Genomic DNA, 19,972 nt, shown 5'->3' with positions numbered 1-19,972 from the left:
TTATTTTATAAGCTAAATTATTTATCTGTGCATTTAGTAGAAAATTCAAAAATTGAACTGTTTTTTTGGTGTGAAAAGTTTTGCTGTGTATCGAAAAATACAGGAGATTTTATCAAATTAAACTCCTTAGACATATTGAGCTCTCTGTGTCCTTTATATCAGTTTCGCAATAGCTCTAAAAGAGTATTGTCACGTATCTCGACTTTGGGGAAAAAGTCAAATAGAAAATTCTAACGTTTGAATATTTCTACTTTCTTAAAATTGCGTTTCATTATGCAGATGCTAGGAAATCCGGAAAAGTACTTAAAGATAAGTAACTCATATCAATTTATTATAATTTTACGATAAAAAAGAAATTTTAAACCTAAAAACAACAAATCACGCTGAAATTTTAAACCGGGGGGGGGGGGTCTCTTTTTATCATAAATTCAAAGATTTAGGGCTAAAATAAACACACAAAAACAAGAAATAAATATATATATATAAGTCTTTGGTGTCGTGCCCAGAAGGCATAAAAACACAAACTCAAGACGAGTCTCTCGGTTCCAGTTCTGACCTCCCCCCAACCCTCCCTTATTAACTGAAGTTTGGTGGGACCTTAAGGGACCTTAAGGTAAAAGAATTGCGAGAAACGATGGACGCGAGGAAACTGGATATTTTATGTGTGCCTAAAACAACGAAAAAGGGATGCGAAAAAAAAGAAATTGGAAATATGGTCAGGAGTAGATAGTAAATCACATGGCAGGCAAGGAGTAGGTCTGATTTTAAATGAAAGAGCGTAGCAGCATCTCGGAGATCATGATTTTGTATCTCCCAGACTGCTGTGGGCTACAATGAAAGTTGAAATCAGAAGATTATTTATCATTGCATGCTACGCGCCAATTGACAGTGATCCCAGAGAAGTAAAAGACCCCTTCTGGGACACTTTAAATGACGCAATATATATTTGCGATCTTGGTGAAAGAATAATTCTGCTAGGAGATATGAATGGATGGGTAGGCATCCAAAATCAATATACAGAAAGAGTGCTAGGTAATTTTGGGGATCCAAGAACAAAATATAACGGAGATAAATTAGTTGGTCTATCCTTAGAAACGGGTTTGTTTATTACAAATACTTGGTTTAGGCATAAAATGATTCACATGTACACCTGGTCTAAAGGAAATAGCCACAGTATAATTGACTGTTTTGTTGCGGATGAAAGACTAAGAGAGTTAGTCCAAGATACAAGGGTCATGAGGGGTTCTGAATGTAACACTGATCATTACCTTCTGATCTCCAAAATTAACTTAGGTCGGCGATAGAGAAAAAAGAGAACAAAGAAAACAAAACAAACGCGAATAAAAATTGGGAACTTACAGAAACCGGATGTGCGAATAGATTTCCAAAATAAGATAATCGAAGGCATAGATAGGGCAACATGGGAGGAGCTTATAAAAAACGAAGATATGAGGGCGCATGGAGAATGTTCCGGGATATCATTGTTAGGTGTGCGATCAAAGTGTGAAGTACCGCGGTTGTAGAAAGAATGTCTGGTGATGCGTGGTAGAATGATGAAATTCAGGCTGCCCAAAATGCAAAGAAAGAAGCGTACAGGAAAACTTTGAACAACACAGGTCTTAACGACGAGGAAAGAAATAGACGTATAAATGATTACAGACAAGAAAAGAGAATACTCAAACGATTAATTAAGGAGAGTAAAGATAAAAATGGAGCAAGAGAAGAGAAGAGAGTAAAAAACGACTTTGAAGGAAGCAAGAAACTGCTTTATAAATAAATGAAGAGAAATAAATGTACAGAATTTGTCAACATGAGGAATAGTAATGGGTAAATGCTATATGATGCAGACGGAATACTAGATGCTTTCAGAGACTATTTGAGGGGACATTTAGGAGATAAAGATATAAGGTGCCAAAACTGTGATGTAGCACACGATTCGTTAGAAAACTGTATTACTGAGGTTAGGAATATAATTAAGAACTTGAAAACGGTAAGGCTGCCGGGGTAAACAGTGTTGATGCTCAAATGCTTAAAAACGGTTGTCAGTGCATACCACATAGACTTTGCGCATTGATAAATTTATGTTTCGAGATAGCAGACCTCCCAGGCAATTAGAAAAAGGTGATTATCATACCAGTATACAAAAGAAAGGGAGATAATAGCGACTGCAATAATTACAGAGGTATTAGCTGATTAAGTACTGCTAGCAAAATATACTCAAAAATACTTATTCGGAGGGTAATGAAAATAACAGAAAAAAAGATTTGGGACGTGCAAAGTGAGTTTATGCCAGGAAGGTCATGTGGGGATCAAATATTTAGCTTAAGGTAAATCACAGAAAAAAGTTTGAGAGTAGGAAAAAGAGTTTTCTGTGCATTTGTTGACCTAGAAATTTTTTTTGACAAGGTAAATAGAAGTAAACTTTGGGAAGTCTTGAAAGAATATGGAGTCAATGGATGGCTCCTACAAGTTATAAAAACAATATATACGGGTAGGAAAGTGAGTGTAAGGGTAAATGGGAAATTGAGTGACTGTTTAGATATTATTCAAGGAGTTAGACAAGGATCCCTTATATCTTCATGGTTATTTATATTATTTATTTACAAGTGTTTCAGAATGTCTCTTTTCGACGAAGACGGTGTGGATCTCGAAACAGTAAGAGTACGTGGATTAGCGTTCGCAGATGATAAGGTTTTTATAGCAGATTCAATCGAAGACTTTCAAAGAATGTTGAATAAACTTACTGCAAGCATAAAGAGCATAGGCCTCAAAATTAACGCAAATAAAACAGAAACTATGGTGTTCGAAGGAAAGAGTGAGAAAACACTATGCAATATTTCATTGAATAATGAGAGAATTGAATAAGTTGATAAGTTCGTTTACCTTGGTAGCTTATTTACTAGGGACGGGAAGATAGATGAGGAATTCGATAGATGCGTAAACGAAGGTAAGAAGGTTATTGGCAGAGCAGGTCCCCTGATCAGAAGTCAAAATATATCAAAGAAAGCTAAAGTGGGCACATAATTCTATATTTGTACCGATTGTACTATACGGTAGCGAGACATGGACTTATCAAGAAAAAGATAAGAGTAAAATTAACGAAATTGACATGAGATTCATGTGCATAATATACGGGTAAACTATGATGGACAAAGTGAGTAACGAGATAATTCTGAAAGAATGTGGCGCAGAAGAGACGCTAATAGACACGTGGGGAAGAAATCGGTTAAGACGGTTCGGGCATGTTGAGAGAATGCCAAATGAACGACTAACGGAATAAGTGTATCAAGGTAAGGTAAATGGCAGCGTGCCCAGAGGTAGACCGCGGAAAGAATGGTTAGAATGTGTGAATGAGACCCTAGTTAGAAGAGACAAAAGAAGCCACCGAAATACGAGAGCCTGCATGAAAATATGCATGGACATAGAAGAAGTTAGATAAGTAGGTCAGGACAGAAAAGTATGACGGCAAATAGTTAATAAAAAAAATGTCAGTAGAGTGAATGACGCCTGAAACAAAAGACCGCGGACAATAGTGGACCCAAGTGGGGAACCTTACATAACGACTTTGTAAGGATCTTCACTTGGGGTGATTGCTAGAGAGATTGATCAGCAACCTCGTTCGGAGCAGTGTTGCGGAACGAACGTGTTATTTACATAAATCACGAGAATTCTGAATCAATCTGAAAATTCTCTATCCCTTCCTCACATTACTCCTTTCCCCACCGAGTGAGTCACGCCTACCCCGAAAGGGAAATGGCTTAATAATTTAATATATAATGTTACTTATCCGAAAATTATTATATTCTGTATCAAGTAACCTCTATTTTTACATTATAAGCAACAACAAAAAAATTTCGGAAAAGCTGGAAAACATTTTCTTTATTCACATTAATAGTAAATGCATTCAAAATGATGACGCTTTACAATGCTGCATACCTCCATTGCGAACAATCAAATGCGAACAGTGGACTAATCGAAATATTTGAAGATAAGCGCGGTAATTTTAAATTAAGCATTCATTAATAATTCATTTTAACTACTTTTTCTTCTAACATTTTTTCGTTTTTATTCATTTATTTTTTCGAAATAGCTATGCTTTTGCATAAAAAGCATGGAGCCTCACTTGAGTACTGAATTTTTTCAGTGATGTGAATACATATAGGAAGTTGATGTAGAACTTTATGAATGGAAATGGTTTTCGGGCAGTTTGAGAGGCCCCTAACGCCAAGTCACCTAAAGAATTTTTTTAAACATTCTAAAAACAGGTACAAATTATTAAAAATATAGAAAATATCTGTGATTGCGGGACTTATTTGATGTTGACTACGCATCTTCAATTATAAATATTATCTTGTTTGATACAATTTTGAATTAATAGTTTGATAAATATGACAGTTTGAAGAACACATTGTGCAAAAATAGTAATTATAATGTATTGCTGTTTGAAAATACTCATTTTTAACTGCATGAAAATCTTCCTTAGCCTTAGCTAAGAAATCCATGTCGTATTTTAAATAGTTTTAATCACACTCTTCGAGTTTTTCTTAGAATTGTCTTAGAACTGTAAAATATTCAACTTAAACTTCCATAATCCTTTTTGCAACTAACTTCAATTGATATTGATAAGACCAAGTTATTTTTTAAACAAATTTTAACAATATTTAGCAATATTCTATTTTAAATTTTGTAATTTGGGACATCGCATTACCTGACAGTTTTCAAACATTTTTATTTATAATTTCTAAATAAAGTCATATAAAATTTTGGAACTTCTTTAAATTGTGCCCGGATATGAGTACTCTTCTCGGATATATTTAAAAAAATGGATTACAAGATATGTGAAAAATGATAGAGGCTTAAAATAGTCAACTTTTTGACAATCAGTCATGTACATTAAAAATATAATAAACATCTAATCGTAATCTTAAACAGAAAACTTAAAAATCTTGTGAAGCCTAACCGGGCCCGACGTGGTTTCGATGCGAGCCACACCATTTGCCCCCTTATGGCCACATGTGGAAAATCCGATCGGGCCCAGATCGGAACTTGGGAATAGGTTGGGTTCCTTTGCAGTCCACCAAGCAGGGACCGAGAGAGGGGTAGATCCTTATAGATTTTGACGTTACCGACCGAGGGTGCCGTAATATTAGAATAAGGCATTTTCACTTCATTGTCAGCTGACTTCATTTCGTTGGATGTTCAGTGAAAAACACTGTACCAAATTCATGATACTTAACTTCATTTTTATATTATCTTCGTAACGAATAATTACTATCAATTTATTATATCAATAAATTGTTCTTAACAAACTATTTTTCCAATAAACGTTTACAGATTAGGTTAGTTTTTACCGCGAAGTAGTATAAGGAGACCCACTCCCGGAAAACTTGGACGCACGGAGAATAGACAAAAGGAGCCCAAAGTCCTGTACATTGACTTCACCAAAAACGAGCATTTTTCTGTCGGATGTACAAAAACGCATCGAAATGCTAAATCTTCCCGAGCGCGGCGCTAGAGTGGCACGAGTATGGATGGCCGCCGTCATGGTTTTGTGTAAATATAACCTCAAGGCTCAAAGAAAAATACAAAATTCTTAAATCGCTGAATTAATTTCTTTGAGCCATGCCAAGATTATTGAAATATAGAAACTGCTACATTTAAGTGAAAGTTTGGTACCAGCGCGATAATGCGTAAGCATACAAAATTTAAACCTGGTAAGTTATATACTTATTTTTCATATCACCATATAATGTAACTTACCTCGTATATTGCAGGATCACAGCGATTAAATGTTTTGCGATAAACCAGATTCTTAAAACATTTTTTTACATAAATAACAATTTATCTATTTAAATCAAATATCACAATCCTTAATATGTAATGCAAACTCTGTCAATGTTAAAGATGTAAATATAGGCAGCTGTCATTTTATCCCCGTGCCACATTAGCGCTATACCCGGGAACGGAAATTATTGTAACCATGCCCATACGACAAAAATTTACTTATTTTCGGTTACACTCCGAAAGGGCTCCTCCTTATGTCTATTCTCCATGCTTGGACGCGTGAATTCCGATTTAGTTTGCATCGCTCGTAGCGCCACTTGCGAAAAAATATGAAACTCAAAACCCTTTCAAAATTCCCTTATTTTTCCTTGACTAATTTTTAATTTAAAATCATTAATATTCAAATACCAGCATTTCAAAATGGTAATACTTATAACATATAATATTTTCTAAACGGAACTTCCAACAAATAAAGATTTTTCACTCAAAATATGAATAAAAGTTTATCTAAATTATTGAACCTTCAATCCAGAAAACAAATATGACTTTTGAACAAAAAATTAATTTTCCATGAAACTGAGGCATGTTTACTCAACAAAAATGAAATTTCAAACTAAAAAATTATTTCTTTACCAAAAAAGGCGAATTTTCAACTAAAAAAGATCAATCTTAAAAAAATGGAAAATGATACAATTTCATTTAAAAAATGAATTTCAAACCAACAAAAAAAGTATTTTCAACCACACAGTTAAATTTTCAAATAGAGAAATAAGAAATAAAAAATATTAATTTTCAACAAAATAATCAAACTTTCAATTAAAGATATGAAATTTCAACTGAAAATATAAATATTTAGCAAAAAGTGATTTCTTAACAAAGTGATTCAACCAAATCTTTGAAACAAATTATTGGAATACTCAAGCAAAGAAGAATTATTTTAACCAAAAAGTTGAATTTTCATTTTTAAAAAAAAGTTGAAATCTCTACCAAATAATTGCATTTTAATTAAAAAGTAGATGAAATTTCTTTAAAAGCATAAGAATTTTTATCTACAAAAAAGTTGAGTTTTTATCCAACAAAGATTCAAGTTGACTCTGCAAGATAAAAAATTGAATGTTTTAACAAAAAAATAAGTTTTTACGAAAAAAATTGAATTCTCAATAAAAAAAAGAATTTTTTCAACCATAAAGGATGAATTTTTTACAAAAGAGTTGAATTCTCTATCAAACAGTTGCATTTTTATTCAAAAATCATTAAACTTGGTACTAAGACAGATAAATTTATAATAAAAAATGAAAAATTTATCTTTTTAAGTGGAATTTCATCCAGAAAAGATTTTAGTTCATTTATCAACACCCAAACATAAATTTTAAACAAAAAGTAAATTTTCTACGAAATACACAAATTAGAAAATAGTATACTAGTTTAATTTCCAACCAAAAAGTTGCACTTTTATCAAAAAAGGTGACATTTGACATAAAACAGATGAAATGGTGAATTTTAAAATCAAGAAGAAAAAATTTTCAAAAAAAAAGGAATGTTAAAAATAAGAAAAAAAGAAGAAACGAAAGATTAAATTTTTACCAAAACAGGTGATTTAAACAAAAAAACTTTAAAAAATAGTTAAATTTTCCTCCAAAGAAGATTTCAGTTCACGTACTAACACCAAAATAAGAATAGAAAGTAATTTGCAACAAAAATGGATGCTTTTTAGGAAAATGATTAAATTTTCAACTGAATAATAAGATTTATAACTAAAAGGATAATCTTCAGAAGAAAGTTGTTGCGCATTTCAAAATTTTAATCTGAAAATATTTCATTTTTTAAGCTTTTAACTTGTCTTATTTTCGGAATTTTATTCCTAAATTATTCAGATTCAAGCTTCTTCAATTCAAAATAAGATTGTTCTCTAATGAAATTGTCCATTAAAAAAAGAATTTTTTGCCCGCTATTTTTCAATTTGGAACGCTTTTAATTAGAAATAATGCCATTTGGAAAACTTGTATTTCAAAGCTTTTCCGCAAGTGGCGCTACGAACGATGCGAACTAACTAAATACGAATCTATGCGTCCAAATTTTTCAAAGGCAGCATTGGAAAGGGATCTCCTTATTCTACTTCGGGGTTTTTACGAAGATATTAGCAAAATAGGGCAAAAATGGACCGAATCTCATGCATTTTGTCCATTGTTTTCTCCTTAGCAATCAACCAAGTGAAGTTAGCTGTTAATTGAAGTGAAAATATCTAATGCTCAATCCTGAGGTGTATCAATCACAAAACTTTTTTAAATAGAAACAATTGAATAAAACTGTCAAAACTTGATGCCATAAAGGAAATGATATACTCGCAAGGAATAATTATATTAAATTAATACTCAATTCCTTTAAGAAGAATTTGTAGCACCTCATAAAAATCTGTGTTAATCTCATTCAAAACGTAAGTAGCTTAACTTTAATTTAAAATTAAATTCTAAATAAATAAAGAATTAACTTTTTTAAAATTATAACACACCTTTTTAAGCTCAAAAACCATTTCTTATTCAGGAAAGTTAACGGAATATTATGACAGACACCGAAAAGCTAAAGCAAAGCGAGATCCAGATATGCAGTGAAACTCGACTGAAAAGAATTGCTGCCAAGCTAAAATGGGTTATAACTGATTTTCATTCGTTGAGTTCGGATCGAAATAAAAAACGCTTTCCAGTTTTGGAATCTTCTGCTTTTCTCCTGCAAAGTAATAACAGGGACAAATCATTCAAGATTTCTTTCCAGTATGATTATTGTTTCTTGCAAATAACCAGCATTCCTGCATTTCCGAAGGACGTGACAAATGTTTGCTCAATTCTTGATAAAGATGGTAAAACCGTCTGGCAGTCCAAAATGTTCATTCGACCTTTGTATCGAGTCAGCTTACCGGTGAAAATACTTCTTCGAGAGAAGCAAAAATATTTGGCCAATAACGCTTTAAGAATTCTTTTCAAAATCGAAATAATCGAGGATCTTGTCACTGAATACACAACCGATTCAAATGTCTCTCCAGCTTTCAGCAATCTCGAAAGATTTCTCGAAGACCAAACAATTTGTGACGTGACTTTCTTAATTGGCGATCAGGAGTTTCGAGCTCATAAAATAATCTTAGCTATTCGAAGTCCAGCATTTTTGGCCATGTTCACTCACGAGTTTTCCGAGCAGAGAAATAGCAAGGCCAGAATATCGGATATCAGACCCGAGGTTTTTAAAGCTTTGCTTAGATACGTTTATAATGCTGAGATTGAAAGTATGAGTGAAATTGCTGCCGAATTATTGATAGCTGCTGATAAATATTTACTTGAGGATTTAAAAATTAAGTGTGAGAGATTTCTGATCGCTAAATCGACGAAAGAAAAGGCTTCTTACTTATTACAAATCGCGAAGAGACACAATTGTGCAAATTTAGAATTGTATTGTCGATTATGCTTATCCGAAAATAAGGAAGAAAATGTGATAATTTAAGACATTTTTTATTTACTTTTAGTCCTGCGATATAGGAATTAGATTTTATATTTTAATTTTTATGATAATTGAGAACACTGTATATTTTTTAAAACAGGTGCTTGAATTATGTGTGGAAATTTAAACTTAAATAATATCCATGGCTATATAAAATGTATGAGATTTTTATAAAAATTATTTAAGATCATGGTAAATACGATGACTTGAAATTAATTCTTGGTTGGTATTAGAACAAAGAGTTTCGATATAACTGATTTAACTGTTTATACTTAAAACAAATTTTTACAACAATTTAGGGTAGTTTCCGAAAATTTATAAATTTTTTTTTAGTAACATTCAAGGTAATTTATGGTGAATTACCATAAATGGCCCAAAATTCAATAAAAAATAGTTATAAATTTCCGGAAATTTATGGACATTTTTGGTCACTTATGGTCATTTTACAGGCAAATATAGTAATTTACAATGCATTACACAAAATTAAAGTTTAATCATTTTTATAAATTTCCAGAAATTTGTAAAAGTTTTGGTAATTTATGGTAACTTACCATACATTGCCACAAATGCAATTTTAAAATGTCTATATATTTTGGGAAATATATGAAAATTTTCGGTCACTTATGGTGATTTTACACGTAAATATGGTAAATTACCGTAAATACCCGAAAATTCATGATCAAAGATTTTCATAAACTTCCGAGAATTTTAGTATTTTTTTATAAATTTCCAAAAATGCCTAAAACTCAATAAAAAAATGTCAATATTTTTCGGAAATGTCATTTTACAGGTAAATATGGTAAATTACAATGCACTACCCAAAATTCAATCTTAAACATTTTTCTAAATTTCCGGAAATTTATGAAACTTGTGGTAATTTATGGTAATTTTACAGGCAAATATAGTAATTTACCATACATCACATATAGTTCAATTTCAATCATTTCTATAAATTTCAAGAACTTTACAAAAGTTTTGGTAATTTATGGTAACTTACCATATATTGCCATAAACGTAATTTTAAAATGTCCATATATTTTCGGAAATGTATGAAAATTTTCAGTCACTTATGGTAATTTTACAGGTAAATATGGTAAATTGCTATAATGATCCAAAATTCAATATTAAAGATTTTTAAAAATTTATGGAAATTTTTGGTATTTTATGGTAACTTTTCATAAAATGCTTAGAATTTAATAAAAAAATGTTCATGAATTTCCGGAAATGCATGGAAATTTTCGGTAATTTATGAACATTTTACATTTAAATATGGTAAATTACTATAATTGACCTAAAGTTCCATTTTAAACATTTTTATAAATTCACGAAAAATGATAAAATTAGTAGTAATTTATAGTGAAGGGTAGTTTATGGTTAATTACCATAAATTGAGCAAAATTTAATTTAAAAATAGCTATAAATTTCCAGATGGAAATTTTCGGATACTAATGATCATTTTACGTGCGAATATAGAAAATTACCCTAAATTGTCCAACATTTCATTTTCAATATTTTTATAAATTTTCGGAAATTTATAAAATTTTTAGTATTTATGGTAACTTTCCACAAAATTCCTAAAATTCAATAAAAAAATGACCATTAATTTCCGGAAATTATGAAACTTTTCGGTTATTTATGGTCATTTTACAGGTAAATATGGTAAATTAACATACATTCCCCAAAATTCAGTTTTTAAATTTTTTCCTAAATTTTCGGAAATTTATGCAATTGTTGGTAATTTATGGTAATATAACAGGTATTATACGGTAACTTAAGATAAATCAGACAAAATTCGATACAAAAATTTCTATAAATTTCCGGAAATTTTCCGCTGTTCATGATAATTCTACAGGTAAATATGGAAACTAACCATAAATGACCCAATATTAAAATTTAAACATTTTCATATATTTTCGGAATTTTATAAATTTTTGAGTAATATATGATAACTTAAGATAAATGAACCAAAATTCAATTTCAATTTTGTATAAATTTATGTAAATGTTATACTTTCTTATATCCTGTTCTTTAATTTTTTATGATTTTTCATTACAATTTTTAAAAATCTTTTTCTATCCAGTGAAAGTGAATTCAAATGAATTAAATTTAAACAAAATGGGGAATTCGAGTAAATTCAACTTTGAATTTTGATGTACCTGTTCCTGAATTCAAATAAATCCCAGAAAAAATTGCGAAAATTCGAGATAAATTAAACATAAGTGTATTTAATTTTGTTCCTATTCCTATTTTAAACAATCTTACCCTCTTTTAATCCAATTTCAGTTTTTCTCATATTTATGTTTTTTAAGCCTAATAATTTTGCTTACGTTTAGAATTTTCTATCCCGTTCATATTTGTAACAATTTCAACTGAAACATTTTTGCTTGAAAAAATTTTTTAAATAAAAATTTTACTTTAATTTATTACCAATTTCAAAACATCTGCTGTAAGCATTAAACCATTTTTTTATTGTACAAATCTTAAGGTAATTTTGGTGACAAAATTATATTTAAAAAAAAGTTTGTTTATGATTTTAAGAATCAAAATAAACTATTTCATTAAAAATAAAAAACCTAGTTTCAATAATGATACAACAAAATTATTTTAACCATGTTTTTCGCAATTTAAACATGTAAAAAAATTCGTATGAAGCGACTGTAAGCGAAAAGTCAATTACAAAACAATATTGCTAATGTGATTGTAATTGTTTGAATTCTTAAATTCACGGAAAACTTTTGTTTCCAGAGACGTAATTTTTAAGACAAATATACCTTGTCAGAATTTTTTAAACAGAATAAAAAAAAGATTTGGTCATATTTTGAAACACGGTAGAACAAATTGTTTACAAATCAAATTATGAAGCCCCTGTGGAAGGTATTTTCTTCTAGCGACCATGTACGGCGCACAGTGGGGCAAAAAACGTCCGTGGACAAATTGATTTTTAGAAGACAATTATAATCCGCGTTTAACTTTTTTTAAAATAAAATCTATTAAAATTTTGCATTGATCTGTCACGTCGTATTTTAAAATTTTTGTTTATTTTTTTGTTTATTTGATGACGAAAATTAAAAAAAACAATGGACTTTCAAAGTATACCGGTTTAAAAAAATGCTTTAATTCAATCAAAAATATGTAGAAAACAGAAAAAAACTATTCAAAAAAAGATGTCTAATAGAAATGCAAGTTTCAAAAAATTATTGAATTTGCTATAAATAAATAAGCGAATGAAAAGTGTTTGATGGTTTGGTGGCGATTTATCACTTTATTCGTACTAAATTTGAACAGTTTATGGACATAAAGAGTTTGTTAATAGAATCAACAAAAGTTAATAAATAATTTGTTATTTTAAAAGCAATTTTTTAAACAAATATCCATATAAGGAGTTTTTTATGGAACTAATCAATTTTTTCTATGAAATTTATTATATATTACTTGGAAATAAAACCGAAGTATCATATTTGGTCAACAAATAAAAGGTAATTATTGTCTATACTACCTTAATTTACAAATGCACCACCTGACTATTTTTGAAGGTACAGACTTGATTTTTTCTGTGAAATTGACTGTGAATAACTAACTAATAAATTTTCAAGAACCTTTTGATGACACTAAACAATTTTTTATTGTAAACAGCAATCGTTTAAACACATTTTTATCATTTTATGTATTTACAAATAAAATACCGTTTTTTTCAAGTGTTAAACAGTTAGTTATTTAGAAATTATTTTGTTCTATGAACCGATCACATTTGGTAATAGCTTAATCGAACTTAATTAACAAATTCATTACTTATGTATTTTTCAGCATTTGAACTTGCTTGTGTGTGTTTTGAATCTTTTATTGAAAATTCGTTAACGATCCACTATTTTTATTTCTATTAACAATGTAGTAAACCATTTTTTCTCGACTAACGCATTTGTGGACTAACATTTTTTTTTCTTGTGGAATACAATTAAAATTACTTAGCAATAATTCCTTGCCATAAGTTGATAAAAATTGATGATTTTATAATGAAACTTATTTACTGTTTCATTTTTTTTTATTAATAAAAATAAAAAGTAGTGGATCGTTATCGAACTATTAAAAAAAGTTAAAAAACGTGTTATTAACAGTTTATTACACACACAAACACACACACAAGTTTAAATGCTGAAAAATAGCCAAATAATGGATTTGTTAATTAAGTTTAGTTAAACAAGTATCAAATTTTATCGATGCATAACAACAAATTATTGCTAAATAAGTGGTTGTTGATTTCATGAAAAAAGCAGTATTTTATTTATAAATACATAAAACAAGAAAAATTAGTTCAAACAATGATTGTTTACAATAGTAAATTGTTTACTGTCATCAAGATGTTCTTAAAAATGTTGAAGTTAGTTATTTACAGTTAATTGCATCGGAAAAATGAAGTTTGTGCCGTCAGAAATAGCCGAATTGTGCATTTGTTAATTAAGGTAGTTTAAGAAATTATTAATTTTTATTTTGTGACTAAATATTATACTTATGTTTTATTTTCAAGTTATATATAATTCATTCTATAGAAAAAACTTTATTTCGTGAAAATATGCAATATATACATTTGTTTATAAAAATTGATTTTCAAATAACAATTATTTATTAAATTTTATTAATTCAACTAAAAAACTCTTTTTGTTCTATAAATTGTTCAAATTTACTGCGATTCAATTGGCGAATCGCCGCTAATCCCCACGAAACCGTTTCCATTCAATTATTTCTTTATGAAGAATTCAGTACATCAAAATCTCGCTTTCAGTCAAATGTCGGGGGTTGCCTTCAAATAACCTTGGACTGATTTCGGAGGGATTGAAATGTAAACAGTGAGACTCACCTGACTCGTTTCCAATTGGAATATAATGTATAATGTCGTAACCGCTCTCGCCCTGCTCCCCTGAGACACTGCGGGAGCCAACAGTTCTAGAAAGGTAGAAAACGGGGTGACTGAAAACGAGAGTTTGATGTAATTTTTTTAAACATTTGCATCGCTATTGGATATGTTTTATGTATAGTTGCTTTCAGTTTTGTAGGTATTTTTGATTTAATCAAAGCATTTTTTTAAACAGGTATACTTCGAAAGTTAATTTTTTTTGTTATTAAATAAAACAATAAAGAAAAAATTTTAAATTGGCCATGACAGTTCAATGCGAAATTTTATTAGCTTTCATTAAAAAAAAAATTTATCCGATAATAATTGTCTTTAGAAACTCAGTTTGTCCACGGATGTTTCAGTTGCCCCACTGTGCGGTGGCTTGCAAACACTCTTGCATTTGATCGATGTATTGCTTTTATTTTCAAAAACAAGTCTGAAGGTTTATTTTCTTAGCATGATAACAATATTTTTGTTTAGCAAAGATCAAAATTTTCAATTTTTATTTTATAGAATGAATTAAAAAAAAATGTGATTCCTGTTTTAGCTGTGCGCCAAAAAATCACCTATCGATATTTAATGATCGAATCTTTTTTCGGTTAACACTAACCCGTCTCCGTTGGGCTTTTGCTGAAAATACCCCAAACGATGGGAAATTAGGATTTGATATAAAATTCGTACTAAAAACGGTATTTTTTTACACACGATTTAAAAATGATTTAAAAAATAAATTCTAAGTGTTTAAATTATTTTTCTGTAAATCATGAAATAGCTCTGTAAATCGTAAATTGCGAAATTTTCATTTAAAATTCGCTTCTTAAAATTATACAAGGACTGTCCGAAAATTATCCTGCCTTGCGATGTACGAGGAAAATAAATCATAAGTAGCAAGGATAGAACTGTATGGGTGCCACGCAAGGCCGTGTTGCGCCAGAAATTTTTGAATAAGCTGCGATAAATGGACGGGTTAAAGAACCAAGATTTTCAAGTACCCTTTTAGTGACAATTAAATCGAGTCGAAAAAAAACTTTTGTTTTTTGGGCCACCGTACGGTAGACCCTATTGGTATGTAGTAAAATCTTGAGGAAAAGAATAAAGATGAAGGATGGAATTAATTTGAAAGTGGGGATGCATAATGGGAGGGAGATGCGTGAACAGTGCACAGTTAAATCCACCTGTTTCCCCTGACATCAGGCTTCTCGTTGTGATAGGGAGTATACACATTTAGGAAGCGAAGACGTGGAATGCTAACGTCCAAATTAATACAAACTCTCCCCGCAATTAGTAGCAGCCTGTACCACTCCCTTTAGACCCGTTAGTCCTTTTTCGTTTGCTCGAGACATTTTTTGATTTATTACTAGATTTTCAATTAGAATCAAAAAATAATTTTTAATACAAAATATAAAACTTTGAATGACTATTTATTTGTTAAAAGTTATTAAACACTTAAATGCAAGCTAGGATTAGATTCTGAGGTTTGAGGTCAAGGAAATAAGTCTTATAATTTTACAATTCTCGAGAAAATTCGAAACGATTTTTAAAGATTTTAGATGATTCGAAAAATAATCTAGAAAATTCTACAGAACTTTTCTGGGTTTACAGGATCGTAGATATTTAGGACTTTTAGAAAGTTGGAAGAAATTAAAAAATATTTGATTAATTTTCGGAAATCTTTTCACGTTTAAAAATATTGTTAATCTCTTAAAATAATCTTAAAATAACTTTTTTATTCCCTTCGAACTTTTTAAAATTATTAAAAAGTTTCTAAACTTTCCGTTTCCAAACTTTAAAAAATTTACATTCCATTGAATTTAAAAAAAATTTTATATTTATTTAAACTTTTTTCAAAACTTCTAAATATATTTTAAAATAATTTAAATTTTTCTCTAAATTGTAAAAAAGTCTTTAAAAATAAAAAAAATTGCATTAAAATCTTGCAGATTTTAAAAATATTTAAAAAAATGTTTCCATATCTTATAAATTCTATTTTCAAAACGATAAAATCACAAAAAATGTTTTCCATAAATATCAAGAAACTTATTTATTTTCTTGCGACTTTTAAAAAAAAATTTTATATCTTTTTGTATATTTTGTTAAAAATCTTAAAAACTCTACTTTTTGTTTTAAATTTAAAAAAGTTTCTATGAAATTTTCAATTATTTTTGACATCTTTTTAAAAACAATTTACAAAATTTGAAATAATTCAAATTTTTTATACAATTTTTTTAAATCTTTCAAAATTTAAAAAGTTGCATTAAATTTTTGCAGGCCTTTTTCGATAATTTTTAAAATCTTTTAAAATGTTTTCAAATTTGGAAAAATAATAAATCATTTAAAGTTTTTAAAGAAGTCTTAAGATCAATTTTGTATCCTCTTGAAAACTTTCAGAATTCTTAAAAATATACTAATTTTTTGTTTCAAATCTTCAAAAATCTACATTGTTTGAATTTTTTTATTTCGAAATATGTTTCACAGTTATTCAAATTTTGTCTGAAATTTTGAAAAAACTTTATGATACTTTAAAATATTAACAAGTTTCCTTAACAATCAATTTCTAAGGCAAAAAAGTTCATTAAATATTTTCGCAGGAATCTTATGATACTTTTATATTGCCTTAAAACCTTTCAAAATTATATGAAAGTTTCTAAATTTTTTATTTAAAACCTTCGAAATTATGTTTGCATTTTTCCAAAACGTCTTAGTGGCTTTTAAAATAATTTTAACCTTAAAAAAGTGTAAGACAATTTAATAAATATGAAAGTTAATTATGATCATTATTTTTATTTTCGATAATCATAATGCGGTCAAAAAATAGAAAAATCCTATCTCCAAAAAAATAAGTCGAACGAAATTGTTGAAAATCTTGAATTCTTTATTCTTGACCATCTAATTGGTAGCATACTGCGTGAAATTGCCTCAAGTGGCGGTTTTCAATTTTTAATTTGAAATTTTCTGGAATTTTTAAAATCAAAATTTCCGAATAGGGAATTATAATTCTAAAAACTTATTTTTAAAGGAGAAAATTGAAGTTGTAAATGAATCTTTAATAATTAAGGCAACAAATAGGTTCTTCAATTTTTGACCAAATTAAACAAATGACAAAATAATTTTATTTATAACTCCTTCGTCATATTATATATAATACATTAATAACAATATTAAGCATTATTGATAAAAGATAATATTTTTATTATAAATGTTTTTTAACATGCAGAAATAAATATGTTTTTTGAATTTTGCCATCACCCTATCATTTTAAAACTTATTCGCCCGTTCATAGATATGGGAAAAATAAAATCATGGATAAAAAATTATAATATCTAAATTTACGAAAAGTGTATATTGTCGACAATGGCAGCAAAAAAATATAGGTGCTGCGAATAAAATTTCTGCGAAAATTGAATATAGTCTAGATTTCATTCTTGCTTTTCTTTTAAAACATAAATATTAAGTTTAAAAATGTTTTAAATATGCTGAAAAAGCATCTGAAAGATTTAAAATCAATTTCGTTAATATTTGCAGAATTTAAAAAAAATATATCAAAAATACTTTAAATTATTTCAAAAGCTGTTGATAAATTAACTTTTAGAAAAGATTTTAAAAGGTGTTAAAAATTTCAAATGGTTTTCTAAACCTTTGAAAAAGAATGGTAAATATTTTAAAGATTTTTTTTTCAATTTTGAAAGATTGCAAAATTTTAGAAAAACGTTAAATAATTTAAGAAGATATTTTTAAGTTTTAAAAAAATTACGAGAATAGTTTGAAATTTGAAAAAGTAACATTAAAAGTGATTACAAAAGATTTCCGATATTTTGAAAAAAGACAAAGATAATTTTTAATTAAAAGTGATCCTTAAAAATAAAATAAGTAGATAGATTTTTTAAAATCTGGAACAAAAAACTCAGAAGCTTTTTAAGAACTTTAAAAAGATTCAAGGGAATAAAAAGATTTGAGACATTTATATAAAAGCGAATGATTCGAAAGGAGATTAATTAACAGTATTCGATATTAATAAAATAACGGAAAAGATTATTTGATGCGAGGCAAATCGCTTAAACCTATTAAATTAATACACTTTATTGAAAATTATTATTATGCTCATTCTCGATATTTGGAAAATATGTTTTGAACAGAAAAACTTTTTCATCGACATGAATCTAATTTTATGTAAGAACAGAAAAGGTGTATTGATTATAAATTTGCAAATAAAAAAATTCGGACAGAGACTTATAGGGATTTTAATAGTATTAATTTAATTTGTTTAAAATGCTATTATTAGATTTTTAAATTAAAAACTTAATCTTAACTTAAATTAACTTAGCATAAAGCAGGGGAAAGGGATAAGGCGTGGCAGGATTTTCCCTTTTCCAGCTCGAAAAATTACCATTTTAAATATAAAATTTGATTTGTCTGATTTGTCATTGTATTTTAATTTCTCTAAATTATTTTAAATTATTGTCCTTTAATGTTCTTTTGCATAGGACATTATTACTCTCATCAAATGTTGGCAATGCAGCCAACAGATCATCGATCTATTCCTAGGTAAAATTTTTTGGTTGAATTAAACTGTTTGTGACTTAAAATTAACATATTTTTGTGTAAAATACATACTATTACATTATTCGTTGGAAACTCACACTTTTTGGTTAAAAATTAGTTTCCTTTAAAAAAAATTAATAATATAAAGCAAGTTTTTGGTTAAAAATCAACTGCTTGGTTAAGAATTAATGCCTTTGAAGTTCAATAATTTGGATAAAATTCTTTTCTTTCTAGACTTTAAAATGTTTGTTTGTGGAAAATTTGTCTTTCTGGTCGAAAAATTCATTATTTAATGTGAAAATTCATCTTTGGTTGAAAATTTAACTTTTTTGTAGATAATTCGTCGTTTTTGGCTTTAAAATTAAATAACTTTGTTGAAAAATCATGTATTTTGCTCAAAATTGGTCTTTTTTTGTAGAAAATTAATCCTCTAGTTCCAAAAATCATTTATTTGGCTTAAAATTTTATAACTTTGTAAAAAATCTATTTACGTCTTGTTGAAAATGATTTTTTTTTAATCTCATAATTCAACTATTTTATGTTTGTTAAAAATTTCTCCTGCTTATTGGATAAGTTGGAAATTTGCCTTTTTGATAAAAAATTAATCTTTTCAGTCGAAAATGAATTTTTTTTTGTTTGAAAATGTAGCAACTTTTTTGAATATTCATTTTTTTTAAGTTACCTTTATCACAGTTTGTATCTGAAAATTTGATTATTCCATTTTTGGTAAAAACTTCATAGTGTATATTGTATAAGTGAAAGATTCAACTATTTGGTAAAAAATTCACGTTTCATTGTTGAAAAGACGACTTTTTGTATAAAAAGATAATCTTGATCATAGAAAATTCAACATTTTTGTTCAAAGTTTTATTATTCAATAGAAAATTTATATATTTTGTTAAAAAGTCGTTTTTTTGGGCAGAAAGTTAATCTTTTTGTAGAAAATTAAACTTTTTTGTTGAAAATGTAATTGTTTTATAGAAAATTCATACATTTTGTTGAAAAGTCGTCTTTTTAGGTAGAAAATTATTCTTATTTGTTGAAGGTTCAAATTTTGCTGAGAATTTAATTATCTTGTTAAAAAATCATCTTTTGATTTAAAGGTCCTCTGTTTTCTAAAACATTAAACTTTTTAGCTTAAAACTATTACCCTTTGCTTTAAAATTTACCTTTCACTGTAAAAAAAGTCAACTTTTTGGTTGAAAATAAACTTTTTTGGTGAAAATTCAACATTCATCTTTTTGAATTGAACATCTAATTTTTATGGTTGAAAAG

At 28.3% G+C, this 19,972-nt stretch overlaps 1 protein-coding gene across 1 annotated transcript; it reads left to right on the top strand.

The window, feature by feature from the left end:
• The first annotated feature begins 8,050 nt into the window (after nt 1-8,050).
• Nucleotides 8,051-9,364, top strand: LOC117172987 (speckle-type POZ protein-like). The gene is made up of 2 exons (XM_033361326.1): nt 8,051-8,218; nt 8,326-9,364. The coding sequence occupies exon 2, from the start codon at nt 8,344-8,346 to the stop codon at nt 9,271-9,273; it is 930 nt and encodes a 309-aa protein (XP_033217217.1). The 5' UTR covers nt 8,051-8,218; nt 8,326-8,343; the 3' UTR covers nt 9,274-9,364.
• Nucleotides 9,365-19,972: the final 10,608 nt, after the last annotated feature.

This window comes from Belonocnema kinseyi, chromosome 5 (genome assembly GCF_010883055.1).
Source record: "Belonocnema kinseyi isolate 2016_QV_RU_SX_M_011 chromosome 5, B_treatae_v1, whole genome shotgun sequence".
Taxonomy (NCBI): domain Eukaryota; kingdom Metazoa; phylum Arthropoda; class Insecta; order Hymenoptera; family Cynipidae; genus Belonocnema; species Belonocnema kinseyi.
Note: the sequence above shows the minus strand (reverse complement) of the source record. Positions and strands in the feature narration are given on the sequence as shown.

What these genes read in the sequence shown, in the direction of transcription:
- LOC117172987 (XM_033361326.1), top strand. Translation starts at nt 8,344, where the DNA reads ATGACAGACACCGAAAAGCTAAAGCAAAGCGAGATCCAGATATGCAGT.